The sequence below is a fragment of the Sceloporus undulatus genome, chromosome 1, assembly GCF_019175285.1.
Source record: "Sceloporus undulatus isolate JIND9_A2432 ecotype Alabama chromosome 1, SceUnd_v1.1, whole genome shotgun sequence".
NCBI classification, from domain to species: Eukaryota; Metazoa; Chordata; class Lepidosauria; order Squamata; family Phrynosomatidae; genus Sceloporus; species Sceloporus undulatus.
This window is the reverse complement of record NC_056522.1, coordinates 345,259,439-345,284,406: the sequence shown is the minus strand read 5'-3', so window position 1 is coordinate 345,284,406 and position 24,968 is coordinate 345,259,439. Positions and strand designations below refer to the sequence as shown.

At 41.9% G+C, this 24,968-nt stretch overlaps 1 protein-coding gene across 2 annotated transcripts in view; it reads left to right on the top strand.

Moving 5' to 3' along the window:
- Window positions 1–24,968, top strand: part of STON2 (stonin 2) — a 91,584-nt gene that overhangs the window by 55,558 nt on the left and 11,058 nt on the right. The window contains exon 1 of one of the 2 annotated variants that reach the window (XM_042445955.1): window positions 23,244–23,277. The exons of the other annotated variant lie outside the window; for it this stretch is intronic. Within the exon in view, the coding sequence (XP_042301889.1) occupies window positions 23,253–23,277 (25 nt within the window). The 5' untranslated portion in view covers window positions 23,244–23,252. Of the gene's footprint in view, window positions 1–23,243; window positions 23,278–24,968 lie in introns of those variants that run through there. 2 annotated transcript variants of the gene reach the window in all.

Here is a 24,968-nt window from a genome sequence, read left to right as displayed (position 1 = left end):
AGTAATACTTGGTTGGTATGCCTTTTCTGTGTAATGGGTTACTTTTAAGTAAAACACAGAACTGCAAAAATATAGCTTTGGGCATACTTTGTAGCTTTCTTATGAATTGTATGGTGTGTGTGTGTGTTGTTTTTTTAAAGCATTGTATATATATTTATTTTTTCAGGTTTGCTTTAAATTAGTACTTACAGCATTCAAATACATGTGTTTTAAAGTAACCTTTGAGAAATAAGAAGCAAAGAGGTCCTTTCAAAAATATAATGTAAGTTTAACACTAACTAATCCCTTTTCTAGGGTTCTTCGAACGATAATAAATTACTTTTAAACAGTAGCTTTTGAGCCCTCCTTTTTTCCTGGTGGGTGGTTGTTTGCTAGAATTTCATTATACAGTTTATTTCCAGTTCTGCTTGCATCTTGCTTTTAAAAATGCAAACTGTCCTTTCTCAAAATGCAATTCAGCAATAGAAATCATAGAAACAGCAAGAGGTTGTTTTATCCCTGCTTCCTTGTCTCTTCTAACAGCCATCTTATAGCCTACAGGGTCCGGCTGCGACCAGACACATAAAGATTGAAATTGTCTCAGGAATGCTGATCTAGCCACTTTTCTGTTCTGACTTGAACTGCTGGATCTTTTACAAGAAGGGCTAGCCCAGGCTTCCAGAATCCACAAACCATTTAAGAGCACATTGAGCACAAAAGGTGTACATAACTCCTTGCTATTTATAGTACAAATGACATTCAGAAATGATACATTACCAACTGAAATGTGTTCTGACTATTAATTGTACTCCCCCAAAACAGATAAACTTAGGCTATCTAGTTTAGTTCCAAGGAATCCAGCTGCTGAAAATCTGTATTCCTAAACACATTTCCCATATAATAAATCCCACTGAACATAGTGGAGCTTACTGAGTAACATGAATAGGATCCGTTTATGTATCAATTGAAAATAATGAGATGGCAGTTAGGTCCAGTACTAGACAACAACTCCCAGAGACATCTGGTCAGTCTCTGTGAGAAAAAAGTATACAGGACAAGATAGGCTTTGCTCTGACTAGCGTGGCTCTTCTTCCCTGCCTTTTGACTTCTTTGTAAATAATGAAATATCTGATTTCAAAGGGCACAAACTGTGATTCAAATTTTTAGCCAGCATGCTCAGATTTTGACTTAAGCTTGCTGCCACACTGAAGAATTAATGCAATTTGACACTGCTTTAACTCTTATGGCTCCATCGTATAGAATAATGGGATTTGTAGTTTGTTGTGGCACCAGAGCCCTCTGACAGAGAAGGTGGAATATTTCACAAACCTACAAATCCCAGAATTGCATTGCATTGAGCCATGGCAGTTAAAGCAATTCTGCAGTATAGATGCAGCCTGCCAGATTTCATAGTCTTTTTGCTTATTTCCTCTAGTGACCAAAATATCCAGGATCCCTTTCCACATAGCTTACTCACTACTTTTGTAGAGCAGACCATGTAAAAATGCCTTTACTGTGCCATTTTTGTCCTTGCCTATCTGATGTCTGTGAGTTCTCAGTGGAAACTGAGGACTTCTTTTTAAAAAGTCATTAACCTTTCCTAAACAATATTTAGATATCCAGGTCAGCATAGTTCTGGTTTCTAGTTACTTCTCGTTTTTGTTTTTGTTTTGTTTTTGTTTTTGGGGGGGAGGTCTCCTTGAGCTTAAAACAGGGCAGCTGTCCCCAAATATGCCCCCTGGATGCTTTATCTACTTTCAGGCTAAAATATGTGGTGTATGTGTGGGTGGGAGGGGGCAAGGTGAAATGGGGTAAAATAGCAAGATCCGTAGCAAATGGCTCCTGGGCCTCAGAGGATTGGTGCAGATTCCCCAACTCCTGGATGTTGATCACTGCCCTCTAAATTTATGATGGTGGTTGTAGTGAAGTAGATGCTTTAAAGGCATGAGATCTTGTCTGATCCTGAGATCTAAGCAGAGTCAGCCCTGATTAGTATTTGTGTGGGAGACCACCGAAGAATACTAGGTGCTGTAGGCTATATTTCAGAGGAAAGAAACTGGCAAAGTCACCTCTGAGTATTCCTTGCCTAAGAAAACTAAGAAATTTAGGTGGTCACTGCACATGAGGCAGGAAATCCCACAAGTGCTTTTCACCTTTCTCAGGTAGAATACAGTAACAGTAAATTGAAGAGCTATTTGTTTCCCTCTAAGGGCCTAAATACTGTAAAGGTACTACATCCCATCTGATCTTGGAAGCTCAGCAGAGTCAGCCCAGTTTAAGTTCTTGGATGGGAGTCCAATTATACCAAGTGCTATAGACTATTTTTTAGAGGAAGGAACTGGCAAAGTCACCTCTGAATATTCCTTGCCTAAGAAAACTATGAAGTTCATGTGGTCACTGTAAGTTGACAGATGACTTGAAGGCACATGCACACATGTAGTAAAATAAGTTCCACCCACAAAGCCTCCTTTTTGCCTGGGTTACTGTGGGATATGATATCTTATTTAGATCAGAGCTTGTAAACTTTACTTTCTTGGACTGGGTTATTCAGGAGTTGAAGTTCAAGAAGTAGGTTTCCAAGTTCTGTTTCAGATCTGGGAGAGATCTGAAACAATTATTATTTTGACAGGGTGGAAATCTTCAGTAGTTTGACAGTAGTTTGTAATCTGATAAAAATCTACCAATAACAGATGTTCCTAGAGCTGGCCCATGTTGTGTTTCATATAAATTAAGTCTTCTTCCACAGAGATTTGCTCCATGCAAGTGTCCTTCCGGGCCCCCCCTCCCCAACAGTTAGAATAGCCAATAGATCAGGAGAGAATACAGCAGGGGTAAGAAACTAGTATCAACTGTGATTATCCCTGAGAATGATGAGAATTCGAGTCCAGCAACACCTGCAGTTTTGTAGGCTACCCACACAAGGGTTACAGGGACCAATAGACTATATAAGGGAAGAAAGTTAAAGAAGAGGATGTGGAGGTTTGCAGCCACCCTACTTCAACTAGCCATCCTCATCTGCTTAGCAGTCTCCTTATACTTAATCAGAAGTGCTGAAGAGGATAATGTGATGCATGGCAAAAGCCCATCTTCATAAGAAGTATCTCTTCAGTTGCATGTTGTCAATTCTGAAGCAGAGTATGTGTTCATATAAACTGGCATTAAGATGACAATTCTGTGAGGGAATTTCACACATTTTATAATTTTGTTTCTTTGAATAGTTGATGTTTCTTTGTATTGTAGCTCACAATGTGCTATTTCTGGGGTGTGATCTGCCCCCGACATTTTTTTTTTATTTTTATTTTTATTTTTTTATTTTTTGTGATCTTAGGAATTTGTTTTTGTTTTGCTTTTTGGTGCTGGTGCTGTCTTCCCCTTTCCCCACCACCACTACCCTCATCTTTTCAGCTACATCTTTCTCCTGTGCAACAATTCTTCAAAGTGTTAACAGCAATACACTGCTTCATTAAAAGATGCTCATTGTACTGCTTCAATAAAAGATACTGATTGTGGGTCGGACAGGGATTTGGAATTGATGGGATCATAAAACAAGCAGCAAATTTTGCCATTGAATCTTGTTTGCCTTGCTGCTATAGCAACAGGTTCAGAATTTCCCCCCTCTGGGCATGTTCAGAAGAGCTGGCTTTGCAGATGGCTGTGTTGTCTACAGTATAATTGTTTTTCAATTAAGCATCATCTTGATTCTGGGGATAAAGGAGCTAATACAAAACAGAGGCTTAAAAGAAAAGGGAGACAGATCAGATGAAAGCGGTGTGTGGGGGGAAAATATCTTAATATATGTTTTAACTGTAGGGGAGTGTCTGCTTCCTTTAGAGAAGTGGGATAAAGATAAAGCTTCCTGGAGCCATCTTAACAGTTTTGATTTAATTTATCAAGTAAACTTGTGGTGGTGTATCACTAGCTATATCTGGATGGCACTGATTACATGGGCATATTTCAACTGAGTGTTATATGGGATTAAGACTTGAATCACTTTGATAAGCAGTCTTTGCTGGGAATTGGACTGGGGAAGGGAAGGACAGTTCTATTAATTCTTAAACTTCTCATTTGTTTCAGATACTGTCAGTCATGGTATTCTTATGGGTTCTGTGGTGGGATGGTGGGGCCATGGGTAGACTGTTTTGCAATTTCTCCTGTTTTTTGTGTCATGTCAGGTTCCAAAGAGCATGCTGGGAGATAACTTTTTGCCTCCCAAGGTTTTTGGTGTCCCACAGGGTTCAACCCTATCTCTCATTTTATTTAGTTTCCACATGAAATCACTTGGAGATGTTAATAGGCAATTTGGACAAACATGCACCACTATGCTGAAAACATTCAGTTCTATTGTTTCTTGTCATCTAAAACCAAAGAAGTATTACTAAGGTTGGCATCACCCAGTGTCACCCCCCATTGACCTCCTCCCATAGTACACCAAACAGAATCCTTAGTAATGTCTTTTTGTACTAATGCTACTAATACATCACAATTGCCATATATCACTGAATGTAATGGTTATAGTTGTGATATAAGCAACTAGCAAAATTAAAATTATACCTTTACATTATAATATCATACACAACCTAAGTTTATTTACATGCACATAGTTTCATGTGGTTAAAGTTAAAATCTGGTTAGATATTATGTTTTTACAGAAAAATTTGATTATTATTTTTTATTTAACTATGTGGAGGCAACCACATGTGAAGGCTTCTCTGCCAGATCTTGAGATATTTTAGTGATGTCAACCATGACCTTGCAACCTTGTTTTGGTAGCCAGAACTATATGGGCAACCCATCACACAAGCTGTTTGCTATATGAAACTGTCTCTACTGTGTAGATTTGTGTGTCTAAATCAGACTTGAGCTGATGATGTTCATTAGAACATTCTTTTGTAGCAGTGCTCTGAGAAAGTCACAGAAGTTTTTCTGGCCCTGCAAGATTTTGCTAGCTCAGAGATCATTTTAAAACAGCACAAATAATATGTTTACTGGTTTTTGTATCACTTGTGTGGAACCTGTGATTTGTAGCCAGGAGTGAAACTCAAGAAGCAACAGGTCTCTAATTTCTTAAGGAAATTAAGTGTTTGTTGTTGATGGTGTGAAATGGGGGAGGAAAGATGGATTTCCTGTCCTTTTTAGCATGTAATCCCAAAATAATTGCCAGATCTCATTGTCATGAATTGCATGCTGTTGTTCCTTGCTCATTTGTGAGATTGTGGTTTTCTTGGAGGTCAGGCTTTGTTCTGAAACTGGAGAGTTTAGTTCCGAACATTCTTTATAGTAAACTTCCTCCCCTCCCTATTTTGCCCATGTGGCCCACAGGAGAAGGTGAGTGTGAAATGTTGTGCGAGAGGAAATGGTGGCCTCTCGGTTAATTCCGTTCCATGGGCTTCTGTGATGTGACCCTTGGCAACCCCATGAACTTGGATGGCTCTGTTTGCACACAAATAAAGGGGAAACAACAAAATGCAAGTGTCAGCTCAAAGATAACACCCAATATTGGCTTCTGTTAATTTCCTGCAATTGTGCGTAGTTCTGTTAGCAGCTGAAATTTTCTTATGAAGGCTTGTTTATCTGATCGGTGGAAATATTTATTATAGGGTGATCCCAAACTGAAGCAGAGTCTCTTACTTCAGAGCTGAAGGTCAGTAAATGAATAGCTCTCTTGTTATGGGTGAAGCACTGTGAACCTACATGGTTTTTGGAGCCTCGGTGTCTGAAGGGGAAAAATTACAATAACCACAGATACAATACTTTAGGAATCCAAGTATGTCAGTTTCCCAAGCAGAGAAAATACAGGCTATCCAAAAGCATTGTGGTTGAAAACTAGTTGTTGTGTGCCTTCAAGTCATTTCCCACTTACGGTGAATGTAATTAGGGGTTTTTCTTGTCAAGATTTCAGGGTTTGCTTTTGCCTTCCTCTGAGGCCAAGAAAGTGTGACTTGCACAAGGTCATCCAGTGGGTTTCCATGGCTGAACAGGGATTTGAACTCTGGCCTCCAGAATCATACTGCAGTCCTCAACCCTGGTTCTTATTGAAAACCAGATTGCTTTATAGGCTATTTGTTCAGATCTGGGAGTAGGGAGTCTGTAGCTTACTTACTTATAAAGTGAAGCAAAAGGTAAAGAGGGTAAGGTGAAGTGGTTTAAGAATTCTGACTATAATATACAAATGGACTAATGTGAAAATGTGGTCAAAAGGATTGAGATTTGTACTAATCTGTGGGGCTGTTCAGACAGCCATGAAGGGGCGGCATGGAGCCGGCCCTTCTTCAGCCAGATTGGGGCCACAGCACCCTCATGCTGCGGCCCCAATCTGGTCTTTCCAGGGCGTGAAAAGGAGCTGCAAAAAGTGGCTCCTTTTTGTGAATTGGAAAGGGCACCATAGCCATGCCGCCACAGCTTGGTGGTTCACCTTCAGTGCTGCGTTGTATGGATGCAGCACCAGAGGAGCACCATGACAGTGTGTGCCATGTGGAGCAGTGCGCAACATCATGGTACCTCGGGGGGTCGGGCATGCGTCGTGTGGATGTGACATCCTGACTCTGCCCCCAGGCCAGCCTATCTGTACAGGGACTGTGATACAAAAGAAGATGTTTACAAAATTAATGTCTAGAAAATTATGGATTGTTGCTGCAAGAATAGTGTATTGCAAAATGGGTTAAGAATTTTTGCCTATAACATACTGATGAATCAGTGGGAAAATATGGGGCCAAAGGGACTGAGATTTATATTATGTCATGATTTTAAAGAGTAATTTTGTAAAACAATTTTTTTTAGATAATTATGTATTGTTACAAGGGGTTCAATAAATTGCTTAGAAAGCTATTTAAGCTGTATGTAAATATATGATTTAAAAAATAATGTTCAATTAAGGCTGGAACTTTTCTCTTTTGCAATGAGGAAGAGAGCCATGGAAGATTAATCTATTATATGATTAAAGCAACAAGATATTTGTGGGAAAAGATGGAAGAATTCAACACTTTGCACTATGGAGAAATGGTCACAAAAGCTGATAAAATTAATAGAAATGGACAAATTATTTGATTTGATTTAGGAATGGTTACATTTCTTAAAGATCTGGAAACCCTTATGGACCTTTTGTGACAAACAAACAAACAAAATGAATTGCTAATTTTTGGCCTTGAAGGTTAGAATTGAATGAAGAAATTTACTGTAATTTTTTGATTGAGAGGTATGAATAACTATATATGAATAACTATATAGCCATCTAAAGGAAGACCAAAAACCACTGTTTTCTTCTTTCTTTGTTCTTTTTTTAGTTCTTTTTTTCTTGTATTTTTTCTTATAATTTATGTAATTTTTATTGTACTTTTAAAATTCTTAATAAAAGCAAAAAGAAAAGAAAAACTGATAACAGTCACATCACTTCCTGGTTAAATCTTTCACATTCGATATAACTGCATGAAAAACAAAGCCAAGGCTGATGTACCTTATTAGATAAGTAGAAGAGAACAGGGCAGCAGCAAATTCAGTCCTCCAGACAAAATTAAGAGATGAATGCGATTTCCTCCTTTTAAGGATTCAGTGTGAATGTCAATTTATGGCAACCTCTGGTATTTCATAGGGTTTTCTTAGCCAAGGGAAACTCAAAGGTGGCTTTGTCAGTTCTTTCTCCTGAAATGTAGCCTATAGCGCCTGGTATTTGTTGGCAGTCTCCCATCCAAGTACTAAGTAGAGCTGACCCTGCTTAGCTTCCAAGATTAGATAGGATCTAGTGTCTATCATTTTTTAATAGGTGATTTCAGTTGACTTGGACATTTTAATCATTTTTTTAACCAATGCACCTGAACGGGATTTTTAATAATAATAATAATAATAATAATAATAATAATAATAATAAATTTATTTATATACCGCCCTTCTTAGAATCAGGGTGGTGTACAACAAAAGGCATACAACAATATAATAATACAAACATAATTTAAAAACAGTACAGTACAATAAAAACAATAAAATTCGTGCCAGCTTGACAATGCTGACGGACAGGGGGGGAGGGGAGAGCATTCTGGGGCGAAATAGTCAGGGGTAGGCCTGCTCGAAGAAGTAGGTTTTCAGCCCCTTCTTAAATTGGGCTAGGGAGGTGGTTAAGCGGAGCTCAAGGGGCAGCGAGTTCCAGAGGTTGGGGGCCGAGATGGTGAAGGCCCTCCTAAAGGTGGAAGCTAATCTAGCCTTTGGAACTCTTAGAAGTTGCTGCCCAGATGATCTGAGTGTGCAGGGCGGATTATATGGAGAGAGGCGGTCCTCCAGATACCCTGGGTCCAAGCCATTTAGGGCTTTATAGGTAATAACCAACACCTTGTACTGCGCCCGGAAGCGAATAGGCAGCCAGTGAAGATCTTTAAGCACTGGTGTTATATGACTGGCCCTGGATGTACCAGTGACAAGTCGGGCTGCCATATTCTGCACCAATTGCAGCTTCCGGGTATGGTACAAGGGTTTCCCCATGTAGAGCGCGTTGCAGAAATCCAGTCTAGAGGTTACCAGAGCATGTACCACCGTTTCAAGGTCCCTCCGGGCCAGGTAGGGACGCAGCTGGCGTATCAGCTGAAGCTGATAACAGGTGCTCCTGACCGCCGCATCCACCTGAGATGTAAGGTGGAGCGACGAGTCAAGGAGCACCCTCAGACTGCGTACCGAGTCCTTCACGGGAAGCGTGATCCCGTTCAGGACAGGTGGAGCCACAGCCATCCCTGGACCAGGGGAACCTATCACGAGTACTTCCGTTTTCTCTGGATTCAGGCTGAGTCTGTTTTCCCTCATCCAGCCCATTACCGACTCCAGACAGGCCACGAGAGGAGAGATGCCATCCCCGGTCACTGCATCAGTCGGAGACATAGAGAAGACTATTTGGGTGTCATCAGCGTACTGATAACCCCGCGCCCCATGTCTCCGGATGATCTCTCCCAGCGGTTTCATGTAAATGTTAAAAAGCATGGGAGACAGAATGGCTCCTTGAGGGACCCCAGATGTTAAGGCCCTCCTATCGGAGCACACGTCTCCCAGCTGCACCATCTGGAACCTCCCGGAGAGGTAGGATCAGAACCACTGGAGCGCAGTGCCCCTGATACCCGCCTCCGCCAGGCGCTCCAGAAGGATACCATGGTCTATGGTATCGAAAGCCACTGAGATGTCTAAGAGCACTAACAGGGACACGCTACCCCTGTCCATGCCCAAATGGAGATCATCGACCAAGACGACCATGGCAGTCTCAACCCCGTAACCCACCCGAAAGCCGGTTTGAAATGGGTCTAGATAATCCGTTTCATCCAAGATCGATTGAAGCTGGATTGCAACCGCCCACTCGATCACCTTCCCCAAAAATGGCAATAGCGAGACTGGCCGATAATTGTTATGCAGCAGGGGGTCAAGGGAGGGCTTTTTTAACAAAGGTTTTACAATGGCCAATTTCAAATTAGTTGGAAATTGCCCTTCCCTCAAGGATATATTGATAATCCGGCGTAACAGTGAAGTTACTGCCGGTCCCCCCTGTGCCGCTAGCCATGAGGGACAGGGATCGAGAGAGCAAGTTGTCTTCCTAACACTTCCAAGGATCTTGTCCACATCCTCGGTACTGACAGACTCAAACTGATCCAGTACAATGGAGTCCACGGAAGCTCCGGATGCCTCTACTCTTGGTTCTGCTCTAATACTGGCTTCAAGACCTTCGCTTATCCGAGAGGTTTTATCCGCGAAGAAGTTGTTAAATTGGTCACAGCAGGCCTTAGTAGGTTCAAGGATCTGGTTCGGGGCAGGAGGGAGCTGAGTTAGCTCCCTGACCACCCTGAACAACTCTGCTGGACGCGACTCCGCGGATGCGATACGTGCACCAAAGAACGAGTTCTTTGCTGCATCGATCGCCTCTCCGTAGTCCTTCAAAAGAAGGTCTAGGAGAGCCTTGTTGGGTAAGCGCTGGTGTTTCCGCCAGGTATGCTCTAGCCGTCGCAGTACCCGCTTCCTTGCCCAGAGGTCTTCTGTATACCAGGGCTTCTTTTTGGAAGCAGGCCTGAGAGGACGCTTGGGAGCGATACTGTGTATAGCCCTGGAGAGATCCGTGTCCCAGATGTTGGTCAGGGCATCAACAGAGTCGCCGTCATTTCCAACCATAAACCCCTCTAGAGCTTCCTGGAACCTTTTGGGTTCCATCAGCCTTCGAGGGTGGACCATTCGAATAGGTCCGCCACCCCCAGGAGGGATGTGGGTAGAAGCCTTGATCTTTGCCTCCACCAGGAAATGATCCGTCCATGACAAGGGGGAAATATTGGTTATTTCCGCCCATGGATTTTCCATGTCCGTACAAAAGACCATATCGAGTGTATTACCCACAGAATGCGTCGGACCCGAGACCAGTTGAAACAGGCCCATGGAAGTCATGGTATCCATGAATTCGCAAGCCGCAACGGATGGAACATAGTTGGCCGCGAAGGGGATGTTGAAATCACCCAGGACAAGTAGCCTGGGTGATTCCAGCAGCAGCTCCAAGACCAACTGTGTCAGCTCGTTAAGGGAGTCTGTTAGCGCACGGGGCGGCCGATACACCAACAGAATCCCTAGACTGTCCCTGGCCTTCAGGGTCAAGTAAATACACTCGATGTAGGAAGTTTGACGAACATGGTTCCTGGAAAGAGACAAGAAAAAATGAGGTGGGAAAATGTTTAATCTCCCATCCAAATGTGCTTATGCCAATCCACCCTGAGGCTGTGTGTCCATACTGTAGAGTAAACAAATGGAAATCTTAAATTGCACACTGTGTGTTTAATAAAGTGTGTCATTTCATTCTAAGATTATAGTCCAAGGTACATTTATTTGCATAAACATGGGAGAAATCAGGCTCCAGGTAGGATTTTTGGCATAAAGTGGTATAGATATCAGCTTATTTCACTTGAATGTAACAACAACTGTATTAATCAGAGGCACTGTGCGTGTGATACTGCTAACTTTTTTTGCTTGCTGCTACTAGAAAATTCCCCCTCACACAGGTGACCTATTTACAATACCAATCAGCAAAATTACTATCCTCAGCAGAATGACTTGCCATTAACTTCTGGGCCAGTGATACCCTGAAATAAGAGAAAACAAATTCTCATCTAGTTTTTAAAGGCTTATCAGACTATTCAGTTGAAGGCAGTTGTTCCCACATTCAAATGAGATGAGATAATATGAACAGGGTCATACCTTTATGAATGCAGTGGATCTGTAACAGCAATAAACAGTTCTCATATGTGTGTTGCTTTATCACATGTCACATGTGATAGTATGGCTACTTCCAGTCATCAGCCTTGCCAGCACTCTGGCTGCTAACTTGCGATCAACAACTTTCTGTTCCATCTCCTCACAGTCAAATCATTTACAGGATAGGAGGAATTGCAGACAGCAGTATCGGCCTCAAGTGATCTTTGAGGTTAGCAAAGCTAGCAGTGAGACATTTCTTGTCCTGATCCCTCCTGCTGGTCTGAGGTTGGGAAGGTGGCATAGTTATTGAGAGTGCACCACTCCTTTCATTCACAGAGCAATGCCAATGCTTCTTATGGCATAACTGAATTATCGACTATCTTTTGTGTCTTCACCCTCAAGGACAAAAGCAACTCCCCCAACAATAATTGTGTGGGGATGACAGTAATTTTATCACCAGCAACCAAGTTAGTGACTCTCTGCAGGTAATGTAAAAGGCAACCAGTGCTGCTGTCAAGTGTTTATGTAAAGGTGCCTGGATATAGGTTATGTCCAACAGAAAGACCAAGAAATGACCCTCTTATGTGAATTATGAATGGCTCCCAATTTGTGTCCTTCCTTCTTCCACTCTGTGCAATCATTCTATTGAGCTTATTCAGCAAATGGAAGATATACTGAGTCTGAGAGATACTGAGCAGAAAGTATACTACTGAGTGAGGTAACATTTGATCCCTGGGAAATACCCTCCTGGGTACAAAAAGCAGGAAGCCAGTGTTACTATTTTTGAATCCAGGAGAAAACCAATGAGGGATAGTCTGGGTAATGTTTTGAAAATAGAAATGACCAGTGCTTTTCCATCTTGCCCTTTGTATGAAAGTCTGGAGGCCAGGTTATAAATCTGTTCACACATCCTGTATTCTTAGAAGTGGTTAAACCCTAGCTTTGAGCATCAGTTGTCACCCATGAAATTGGGATGGTTACAGTCAGACTTCAAATGTAAGGATATGTAACTCTTTCTTAAGCTGGAACTGCTAATTTTGACCTAATAGCCACTCATCGACAGGCTAATGGGCCAAGTGTAAGACATGTTTCCTTGCATACCACTTCAGAACAGAAACTCAAATTGTCTCTATTTTCCCAGTGGCTGGTTTGCAGAAACCCTCTTATAATTCTTAAATCAGAGCACATGTATTGTTCCAATCACTTTATATGAATGGAGTGTCCTTATATTGGATAGGAGGGAGTGAAAATCTCTGTTTTAGACTGTGTTTTTCATAGCGAGATTTTAAGGCAAATATGCTACTGTGTATCAGATAAAGAGCAAAGAAGAAACATCATACAAAAGGGAACTTGCCTGAACTTGCTGTCCTTTTGATGCTTTAATGCCCACTAGATATCTGGTGTGTTTCTTTCTGGTGTTTGTCATTCCACTCCTTGAAAGTTTCAACTTGAAGAAATGGGCAGCATTACCAATAATGAATCCTGTGTAAGATCTCATCTGAAAGCTCCAGCACACATTAGAGAAGCATGCGTGTTGTTCTCTTAGCCTTCTGACATATTCCTGACATCAACACTGATACAGTATTTGTAAGAATGACGAACTTTCTACATGTATCCCATCTCTTATGGGAGCTTAAGATGAGGCAGATAATTCAGATGTGTGAGGCTGTAATTCAAGACTACAGTCCTAGCAGACTAACAGATCTTCTCTTAAGCATTTGTGTATCTGGTGGCTGAAATTAGACTTTCAATCTCAAGAGGTCACTCTTGTGACATTGTGATCTCTAGTCCTTGAAAACATACATACTAATAAATAAGCAGGTTTTTTTTAACTTGCCATAAGACTTTTTCTTATAATCTTGTATGAATTCCTGGTGCACTAGAGCACAAACTTAGATGGATTTAAAGGTGAGTTTAGGCTGAGAGTAAGGAAATTTTGATCTTCTGTTTGACTGCAGTGTCTGTTTCCCTAGCCACTAGCTATGCTGGCTGAGATGATGGATGGCTACAGGTTGCCCACCACAGGATGACAAAAAATTTTGGAGCCAGTTTGGTATAATGGTTGAGCATTGGACATGGACTCTGGAAATCAGGCTTCGGTTCCTTGCTTGGCCACAGAAACTCACTGGGTGGCCTTAAGCGAGTTTCCCACTCTCAGCCCCAAAAGATCCCATGATAGGTTTGCCTTAGGGTCACCAAAAGTCCAAAACAACTTGAAGGCACACAACAACATAAGTAGCTATTGGTGATTATGCTTGTTTGCGTCCTTCACAAGTTCTGTGGCCACTTGTGGTTTTTAAGCCATTTGTGCTTAATATGAAGCACCTGCTTGAACAATGAAGTGCTAATCCTGGTAGAAACAAAAGGGTGTCAGGCTGTGGAAACAGGTGGGATGTTGCCCTGTCCTGACTTAGAGACTGTAAGTGTGGACTTGGGTATGGGAAACCCTGTTTCATTGCCTCCTCCAGTGTAAAATACTTGGATAGATTATTATATTTCTGCCTAATTTCTAGATCCGAACATTAATACTTAAAATGCTTCCTTGAGTTTCTTAGAGACAAGGCAGAGTAGAGTACAGACACCAATGATATACTGTCCCTTATGTAGCTTTAAAATGCAGATCAAAATGCCAAAAATATTCTACTGGCAAGATAAATTATCTCAGTGTGATGGGGAAATTTTTTTAAAAATAGAAGACATTTAAAAAATCAGCATGGATAAATCATAGAATCATAGAGTTGGAAGAGACCCCAAGTCTAATTCCCTGCCTTTGCAAGCATCTACCACTAAAGCATCTCTGAAAGCTGGATAGCCAATCTCCCTTCAAAAAACTTCACTGAAGGAGAGACAGACATCTTCAAGGAAGTCTATCTACCATCAAACATCTATTACCATCAGGAAGCTCTTCCTCATGTTTAGGTGGAATCATATTTCTTGTAATTTGAATCCATTAGTTTGGCTCCTGTGCTCTGGAACAGTAGAAAACAAGCTTACTCCATCTTCCACTTGACAGACTTGTAGTTATTTGAAGATGGCTATCGTATGGCTTGCAGACCATTTAGCATCTTAATAACCCTCTTTTGGACACATTCCAGCTCAACCACAATGAGACCATGCTCTTATGAAGGTGATCGCCTATGTGTCTCTTAAAGCCTAATTCCATTTTGAAGTCTGTTCAGTGACACAAAAAGTTCTTCCATTATTCAGTTTCCTCTGACTGATTTCTGGATTGAAAGGTGGTGCTGAGTATTTGATTGTAGCCTCCAAGGAAATATTCCTTATCTAATCCCAGTGGCTCAGAAATGAAATAATCAGTTATAGCGACCAACAAGATAGCTTGAAAATGCTGGTGTAGCACACAAAATAGTCCCATTACATATGCCTTATCGTATTATGTACATCCAAACCAATCCTAAGTTGTTTGTGCCTGGCTGCAATCATACGCATGTTTGTCCACACAGGTACTTTTATATTGCTTGTGCAATTATTGCTCATCTTTACCTTGTATGAATTATGAAAAGGTGTATTCCTCTTTCCATTTTATGGGAATACTGTGAATATTATGGGAGTTCATTCAGACACGACTTAAAATAATCTGCTTTCTAGACAGAAAAGTGCAGATAAAGAGGGTGGGAAGTTTGCTTTTTAGTTGCTCCTGGTCCTCTTATGAATTCTCATCATTTCTTCCTCCTGCTGCTGCCTGCTCCCCTATTGCAAGCAATTTTCAACCCACGCAGCCTGCTGTATCCATGAATATATACAGTATCTTGTATGATAAGCTGCAGGAACTGCATTCATTGAAGTCCTTGTGTGACTGGGAGGTGTGTTCCCAGACAAAGAGTGTTTTCTTTTTCCACACAGCATTTGGTACAAGGTCACAGACAGATACTGAGGTCACTGTGCCCAAATATATAGTATAAATCTATTTTACAAAACCTAATCATCAGAATCTACTTTATGATGCCTAATGTAAGAGAGATATTTTAGGAAAAGAAAAGGTGGGTGGAATTTTGACTTATGGATCAGTACAAAAGAAAAATACTTGAAAATCATCATCAGAGAAGTGTCATATCCAAAGGATGTTGCTGTAACATTTCATCATCAGTATATTTAAACTTCTTTTTTCCTTTATTAGAAAATCAGTGTTTTATTTCCACATGCCCAGCATACTTACTTAAAGGTACCCCTACTTTCAGATAAAGGAAAGGGACATTTAAAACATGGTGTATAGTATCCCAACTCAGCCAAATTATTTTGGCACAAGAGGCAGGAAATCCCAGAAGTGCTTTTTACCTTTCTCAGGTAGAATACAGTAACAATAAATTAAAAAGCTATTTGTTTCCCTCTAAGGGCCTAAATACTGTAAAGGTACTACATCCCATCTGATCTTGAAAGCTCAGCTGAGTTAGCCCAGTTTAACTTCTTGGATGGGAATTCAATTATACCAGGTGCTGTAGACTATTTTTTAGAGGAAGGGACTGGCAAAGCCACCTCTGAATATTCCTTGCCTAAGAAAACTCTATGAAATTCATGGGGTCACCATTTCGTGATAGGCAACTTGAAGGCACATACATGCATCCACATGCATGCATGCACACACACTTACATCCTGCTGCCTAAAAAGGACCTTTCTTTCTCTCCAATGATAGGGCTAGCCCTGTAAAGGGAACCCCTAGGCCACAATTTTTAATGGAAGGAATACACTGTCATTGATCACTTTGGCAGACATTTTTTGACTTCTACTTGTATAGTGAGGGAGAAAACATCTATGCTCTGTAGGTAGTGTTAGTTAGTGGCCGGCTTCTCCTTTTCAGCAGTAAGAAATTAACACCAACCTTACTGATAACATCTGCTCATTTTAAGGGTCTTTTCTTCTTTTTACCTCTACAGGAGCAATACTTGGTGTTATACTTAACCAGTGAACAGCTTTAAATTACTGTATGCTACATGAAAACTGAAGCCCTACCCACAGACCTAGGGGCTCAACAGACAGGCAGAAAGGGGTAGTGAGATGCCACTCCTTTCTGCCCCCGATGGAGGCCACAGCAACCAAATGGTGCGGCCTCCAGGAGGGCACAGACACGGCACCATTGGCATGGCACGGTGTTGTTTGGGCACTTCACCACATAGATGTCATTGTTACGTGCCCCATCTATATGGGGACACACCAAGATGGCACCAGTAGCACATGGTAGAGCTTGGGAGCATGCAGATGCTCCACTCTCCCAAGCCCTAAAATCAGCCCCAGGCTGGCATATAGCACCAGTCTGTAGCAGGCCTTACTGAGAATCAGAAAATAACACAGTTAGAAGAGGGCCATCCAGTCCAACCCCCTGCCATGTAGGAATACATAATCAAAACAGTCCTGACAGATGGCCTCTGTTCAAAAGCCAAAGGAGAGACCACCACTCTCTGAGGCAGCATAGTCCACTGTCGAACAGCTTTTTTCTGTCAGGAAGTTCTTCCTAATGTTTAGGTAGCTTGTATTTTCCTGTAGCTTGTATGCATTGCCCCATGTACTAGTCTCTGGAGCAGCAGAGTAGAAATCTCCTCCATCTTCAATATGACATCTCTTCAAATATTTAAACATACCTATCATGTCACTCCTTAACCTTCTCTTCCCCAGGCTAAACATACCCAGCTCCCTAGCCTGCTCCTCACAGGGATGGTTTCCAGACCTTTCACCATTTTAGTTACCTTTCTCTTGTAACAGAAATTTCAGGAAACTTAGATTTCTAGGATTGGCAGAACAATAAAATGGCAAGAGGACCTAGTAATTGAAAATCCATAAGTTTATTTCCAGTTGTCGACAGAGGAAAACAATGAACTCAGTGGAATTCAAGTTCCAAAAAGCTGAGGCCCCGAACAAGACAAAATGGCTCTTTTTATATTATTCAAGACAAAGAAGTTTCTTCAATACACCTGATTGGCTAATTACAATTTAAACATACAGAATGCTTACAATCAGAACAGAAATACATGCATACATTTAAACTGCATCATCACTCCTTACCCCTCCTGTAGGAATTCAGTGGAATTCCCTCCTAACCTTGCTTCTGAATGTCCTTATCTCAGTAGTTTATGTTATGTCTTTTTACTGGTGCCAGCTTCCATTCAGGTCAAGATGCACTCACTATTCCTTTGCTCTAGTTTTTCTAAACTCCAAACCTTTATTTCAAAAACCATCTCTCTAGCTGACAAAGGTGACTCCATCTTTCTATAGCTTTTTATTTCAAAAAGGAATTTTCCACCACACTCTAAACATGTTCCAGCTTGCCAACATCATCCTCCTTGAATTGTGGTGCCCAGAACCAGATGCAGTATTCAAGATGAGGTCAGACCAAAGTAGAATAGAGTGATGCTATTACTTCCAGCAATCTAGATACTATACTTCTACTGACGCTCAGTATAGCCAAATCAAACATGCACTGGTATTCAAAATATGGCCAGTGTTCTGGTTTTGTGATTTGTATTGTCAAATAAAAAATAACAGAGTAAAGTCTGGATTTGCATTTCTTTGAATGTGATTTGTTTGTTGTTGGAAAATTGCAGTGTTTTAATCTTGCCTGTTCTTGTGTTGTTTCTTGCTGATTTTGGCAGTGTTAAAATGTGATATTTCATAAGCTGCCAGCTCTGTTATTAACTACATTTGTCTGAAATCCTGTTTAAGTCCTAACTAGACTAAACCCATTGAATCCATTGGATTTAGCTATGCATTGACTCATTATGAGTTATGTGTTTACTCATTATGTGTTGAGAAATCCCAGAGATGCAAGCAGGTTTCAGGAAAGAAACATTAGAGACCACATTGCAAACAAATGATTACTATTGGAGTGCACCAAGGAATTTCAAAAGAAAATCATCATGTGTTTTATTGCCTATAGCAAAGCATTTGCTGCATGGATCACAAAAAGTTGTGGGACACTCTTAAAGACATGGGAGTGCCAACATATCTGATAGTCCTGATGAGAAATTTGTACTTAGAACAAGAGGCTACTGTTAGAACAGAATATGGAGAAACATAATGGCTCCCATTTGGCAAAGATGCCAGGCAAGACTGCATATTATCACCCTATTTGTTCAACTTGTATACAGAAAATATAAGAAGAGCAAGTGTAGGCTCAGAAGAAGGATGAATGAAGATAGAAGGAACATCAACAGTCTGAGATATGTGCATGACACCATACTATTAGTGGAAAACGTCATAGATTTGGAACAATTACTAAGGAAGGTCAAAGAAATAAGTGCAAAGGCAGGCTTATTGTTGAACACAAAGAAAACAAAAATAATGACAATGGAAGATCTATAAATATTCAACCTAAATAATGAAAAAATTGAAATAGTGAAAGAGTTCCCATACCTTGGATCCAACATTGATAAGAACAGAGACTGCAGTCAAGAAATCTCTGGCTTTGCTTCGCGAACGAAGATTCAGGAAGGACTCATCCCGCGCTTTGTACAAGCGCGTTGGTGATTAAAAAGGCCAATTCGGGATAAACAGGTCCGGTTGCAGAAAGCACAGCAGAAAGTCTCCTTGGGTGATGTTTCCAGGTTGCGGTTCTTTCTGCGTTGTCGTTTCTCTTCGAGGCTCGTTCGGCGTGAGCTTTCGAAGAAGGCTGCAGCGTCATGGATAGTGCGTCTCCATGCTTCCCGATGCGAGGCCAGGGAAGACCATTGTTGGTGATCTATCTGGCCAAGCCTGAGATGTTGTTTCAGGGAGTCCTTGTATCTCTTCTTTGGGGCGCCCCTCTTATGCTGATCCGTGGCGAGTTCACCGTAGAATACTATTTTGGGGAGACGATGGTCCTTCATCCTAGAAACGTGTCCTGCCCAGCGCAGCTGCGTCCTCAATAGCATGGCCTCAATGCTGGTGATCCCTGCTTGCTCAAGGACAGCAACATTTGTCACATAGTCAGTCCAGTGTATATTTAGAATTGTGCGTAAACAGCGCTGATGAAAGCGTTCAAGGAGTCGTAGGTGCTGGCGATAGCTGACCCATGTTTCAGACCCGTAGAGGAGAATAGACAGTGCAATGGCTCTACACACACTGATTTTTGTGCTTCGTCTCAAGTGTTTGTTACTCCAGAATCTTTTGTGAAGCCTTCCGAATGCGCTATATGCCTTTGCCAGTCTGTGATCGATCTCTTTATCAATCTTGGCGTCTGAGGAGATGATGCTTCCCAGGTAGGTGAACTGCTGGACGGACTTAAGCACAGATGTGCCTACGGTGATGTGGGGATGGTAGTGTTCTTCCTGTGGTGCAGGCTGGTAGAGAATTTCCGTTTTCTTCAGACTGATTTCCAGCCCAAAGAGCTCTGCAGCTGTTGCAAAACAAGATGTTAGGCATTGCAGAGCTGCTTCCGTATGGGCAACGAGGGCAGCATCATCAGCAAAAAGCAGCTCACGGACTAGATAGTTTAGAGTCTTAGTGCGGGCTCTCATGCAGCTTAAGTTAAACAGGCTACCACCTGTACGGTAGCGTATATAAATGCCGTCTTCTTCTTTGAGATCTGCCGTAGCCCTTTGGAGCATCATGCTGAAGAAGATTGTAAATAAAGTTGGAGCAAGAACACAACCTTGTTTTACTCCATTAGTTATTAGAAAGGGCTCCGAGAGAGCATCGCCATATCTGACTTGACCTTGCTGGCCTTCATGTAGCAGGATGGTCATTTGGAGGAATTTGGGGGGGCATCCTAGTCGTTCAAGGAACTGCCACAGACGTTTTCTACTCACAGTGTCGAAGGCTTTGGTGAGGTCGACAAATGTTACATAGAGTCCTTTGTTCTGCTCTCTACATTTCTCTTGCAGTTGTCTAAGGGCAAATACCATGTCTGTAGTGCTCCTATTAGCTCTGAAGCCACATTGGCTTTCGGGGAGAAGTTCTTCTGCAATGGCAGGAACTAATCTGTTCAGCAGTATCCTTGTGAGGATTTTTCCAGCAATGGAGAGCAGTGTTATACCTCGGTAGTTCGAGCAATCCGATTTTGCTCCTTTTGTCTTGTACAGGGTTATGATGACTGCATCTTGGAAATCTGATGGCAGTTCGCCTTTTTCCCAGCAACTCACAAGGAGTTCGTGGAGTTTAGCATGGAGTACATGACCTCCATGTTTCCAAGCTTCAGGTGGAATTCCATCACTCCCGGCAGCCTTGCCGTTTTTCATCTGCAGTATGGCCTTAACGGTTTCTTCCAAAGTGGGAGCTATGTCCAATTCTTTCTTCATCGGTTGTTGTGTCATCTGTTGAATAGCTGAATCTTGGACTACTCGGTTGGCACTAAAGAGGCTTTGGAAGTGTTCAGCCCATCGGTCCAGAATGGAAGCTTTATCTGTGATTAGTGTTTGACCATCTGAACTGTATAGGGAGCTTTGGGTCTGATATGTAGGTCCAAACACTGGAAAGATGTTTTTCAGTTTTGGGTTTGCCAGACCAATAGAGTGTTTAGCCGGCACCGTGTTCTTTGAGGCTGCCTTCCTTGTGGAGACGAACTTCACTAAGAGCAGCAATGTCAATGTTAAGTCGTGACAATTCATGGGCTATTAGAGCAGAACGACGCTCAGGATGTCCACTGTCTGCAGAATCTTGCATGGTTCTGATGTTCCAGCATGCAAGCGTTAGTCTGTTTGCACCTTTGGAGGCTGGTGTGTGCCTTTGTCTCTTTGTCTTTGTTTGACCGCATCAGAAGATTCCCGTTGGCCGCGGCTAGCCAACCAGGTTGTTGGGGATGAGCTTTCTTTAGGCCACCTTTTCTAGGCCCCTCCCCATAAGGAGCAAGCAGTGCTCTCCTTAAAAAAGGCTGCTTGGTCATTCAGGATGCTGCCGAACAAGACTATCATCCCCAGTCAGTCTCGGGCGACCAAAGTCCTGAACTGCCTGCATGCAGGGTTGGGTCTGCGGCTTCCAGTGCATCTTTACACCTGCCGTTTTGTCCCTCGCCTATCGCTACAGGGCTTTTTCGGAGATTGGATGTGTCCTTCGAGCCTATGCAATGGATTTTTCTGGTGGAGCGCAGCGTGCACAGAACTGGCCTCACCCTTTAAACCAGAGGTTCGTCTGCTGAGGCCTTGACAAGCATGGACAGTGGCAGCGAGGTCCTCAGGTCGTAGGTTTGATTAGAGTTTCCTTCTCTGAGATGGTTGACCTTGCAGGGTTAGACGAGCACCATCTGCCTGGGTTTGGGATTAGAGTTTTCCTTCTCCTAGGATGATTGCCATAAGGCTAGAGCGCACATCCAGCCCTTTGGCGCTCTTGGTCAGACCCTTCGGTTGTGACCTGTCTGGCATGGGAGGCCCTGCCGGTGGCTATTATACCACCACCAGCATAGCTCACAGCTTCATTAGGGTACGCAAGCCTCTCCCCCACGACAAGGGGGTGTCAATGGAGAGGAGTCAAGAAATAAAAAAACTAGAAATGGGGAGGGCAACCATGAGAAGAACTAGATAAGATCCTAAAGTGTAAAGATATACAGTAGGTCCTTATCCAGGGGGGTTCTATTTCACCCCCACCCCATCGGTGGCAAAAACTGCATTCAGTGGTGATGCACATGTGGCCGCTCTCCTGGGACCACATGCATGCACTGCCATTGAAGTCAGTGGGGCTTGCCATCTGCAGATGCTCAAATTCATGGATGGCAAGCCCATGGTTGGGGCAGGCATATATACAACTGAGAACTAAAGTCAGACTCATCCATGCCATTGTATTCCCCATTACCATGTACAGATATGAGATCTAGACAGTGAAGAAAACCAACAGAAAGAAAATCAGCTCCTTTGAGATGTGCTGCTGGAGAATAGTGCTGAGGATACCATGGACAGCCAAAAACACAAGCTAACAGGTCTTTAATCAGATCAAGCCTGAAGCCTGGAAGCCAAGATGGTGAAACAAAGGCTTTTGTCCTTGGCCACAGCATGAGAAGGGAAGACTTACTAGAAAAGGCAATAATGCTCTTACTAGAAAAGGCAATAATGCTAAGGAGGTAGAAGACAGCCGAGAGAGGAAGCCTGCACACCAGATGTATGGACTGAATCTGGGAGGTCACAGGCCTGAGTTTATAGAACCTAAGCAGAGCAGTAGAGGACAGGGGTGTTAGGAGATATTTCATCCACAGAGTCGCCATGAGTCAGGGATGAATCAAGGACAGTTAACACACACATGACTCACAATTCAACCATTAATTGAATGGATCTACTCTAGTTGGGACTAACAAACAGGATGCCAGCCATTGTACATCATCTGTCATCTGCTGTAACATATAGTATCACATGCCAACTATAAAAATACTCTCAGATAATAAACAATATTGTATGCCAGCCAGCAAGTGCAGTTAAATATGAAAAGAGCTAATGAAGAAACTAATTGTGACAGCAATTGTGACAACAAATGTAACATTGTAAACAGTAAGAATCTCTGCAGTGAGATTCTATCATTTCAGTTTAGGGAGAGGGGACTGTACTTGCAATTAAGCATGTAAAATTCTAACAATATTCTCAGAAGGAAGTCATCTAGTTTAATCTGATTTTATGGCACCACCTTCTGGCCATACTGTAGAATTACTCTGATTTAACAAAATTAATGATAGTGCACTTCTGTCTAAATCAGGCGGTAATATGACAGACATTCAAGTTCCTAATTCATACATTAGCTGGCAATGTGGTTGTTACCTGGAAAACTGCTTCAGTATGATATAGGTACCAATTCCTATTTGTAACATATGCAAGCAGCATTTGCATGGTTTGCTCCTTCCACCAGCATCACATCATCATGTGTTCTAGGTAGCATAGATAGAGAACTAACCAAAGTGTGGACATACTACTTTATTGGCTTGCAACTCCCATAGTCCCCCAGCCAGCGTGGCCAACTGTTTGTGCTACTGCAGCTATAGTAGAACAGTGTACATAGCAAACCTAATTGTATTCTCCCACCATTTATGTAATTTGTACAAAATGTCCAGTAGACCTAGAATAATGCCTTCACCACCAGTGTGCTAATATTATTGCAGATACTGAAAGGGGACAACCAGTGTGATGTAGTGATTTGAGCATTGGACTATGACTCTGGAGACCAGGGTTCGAATCCCAGCTTGGCTATGGAAAGCCACTGGGTGACCTTGGGTAAGTCAAACTCTCTCATCCTCAGAAGAAGACAAAGGCAAACTTCCTGAATAAATCTTGCCTAGAAAACCCCATGATAGGATCACCTTAGGGCCAGCATAAGTTGGAAATGTCTTGAGACACACGAGAAATGAAGTGGGGTTAGGACTGTGCCTGTAGATATAAATTATGTGGTTTGTGGGTGAGTGCTCTGCCATTTGCCAAGATTTTCATACTTATGGTAGCTTAGGCCCAGTTCTATGCACTCTGCGTGCTGAATGAAAGGGTTAAGGCATTATGTATCAATGAGGTATTATTGGTTATGCTGCTGAGTTTGATTATGAACTCCATCCATCATTAGATTGTTAGGTAACAAAGAAATAGAACCCAACTGGTATTAAGTAAATAGGAGCAGACTTTGCAAATAAGAGTACATCCATAAGAACATAAAAACAGTCCCACTGGATCAGACCAAAGATCAATCTAATCAAATGTTCTGTTTCCAGAGTGATCAAGCAGATACCTGTGGAAAGCCCACAAGGAGGACTTGCAAGCAACAGCTGCTTCTGCTATTGTTCCCCAGAAATTAATATTTTGATGTCTCTGATTCTGAAGATATCCTGTACCCAGGACAACTAGTAGTCATTGAACTAGTCTCCCCCCCCCCCCCCGGTGTCTCAAAAATGCTACAACATCCCTTCGCATACTGATTTTCCAGTCTAACTCAGTTATTATTTGAATCAACGACACTGTAACCTTATCTCATGGAGTTTTGTCCAGACCCCTGTTTGTTTTGATTTTCCTTTTCTGCACCAGTTCCAGCTTTACAATATCCACATTTGCTATTTTAGTGTCCATTTACTCAGTTCAGAGAGATCCATCTAGAGTTTTTGTAAACTATCCTTTCACATGTTTCCTTTCACATTGTTTCCAACTCATAGCAACCCTAAGGTGAGCCTATTACAGTGTGTTCTAGGTGAATTTCTTAAGAAGGTGCTTGCTATTGACATCATCTTGAGGCTGATAGACGATGTCCTGCCCAAGGTCAGCCAGTGGGTTTTTAGACCCAAATAGGGATTTGAACCCTGTTCTCCAAAGTCATACTCCAAGGCTAAAACCACTGCACCATGTTTGCTCTTTTATAATACCTTCAATACCCTGGGCACTCTATCTAACACCATATTATATACCAAAACATTAAAAAGCAGCAGTCCCAAAAATGTCCTTGATGGATCTAACTTTTTGTATCCTTCCATTTTAAATCATGTCCATTTATTACTACTGTACTCTCAAGTTCTTGAAAGGGGTCACTTCTCCTATCCTTTAATTTCTAAATTTTATTCTGAATTTATTCAGTTGCCTTGAGCTACCATTAAAAGTAAACAAGTTACATGTGGCAAAACTGTTATGAAAGTAAAGCTTGATTCTCCAAAGAAATTGAGATTGCCTTCCAGTGCTCTTTTATTTCTGCCATATAAATGAAACTTTATCAATAACTGTTCCAGGAAAAATTCATTGCTGTGCTTGAAAACACTGTTGCAATGGAAGCAAAATTTCTACTTTCCCCTGTAACACTGGCTGTTTTGTGTTTCACTGGGACATAATAGGGAATGCATTGTGTCCCTACCACAACACTTGGGTCGCAGCAAGAAACAAATCTCTCTTCATCCATCCACTCATCCATCCAAGCTTTTCTATTTGAAGAAGTCTAC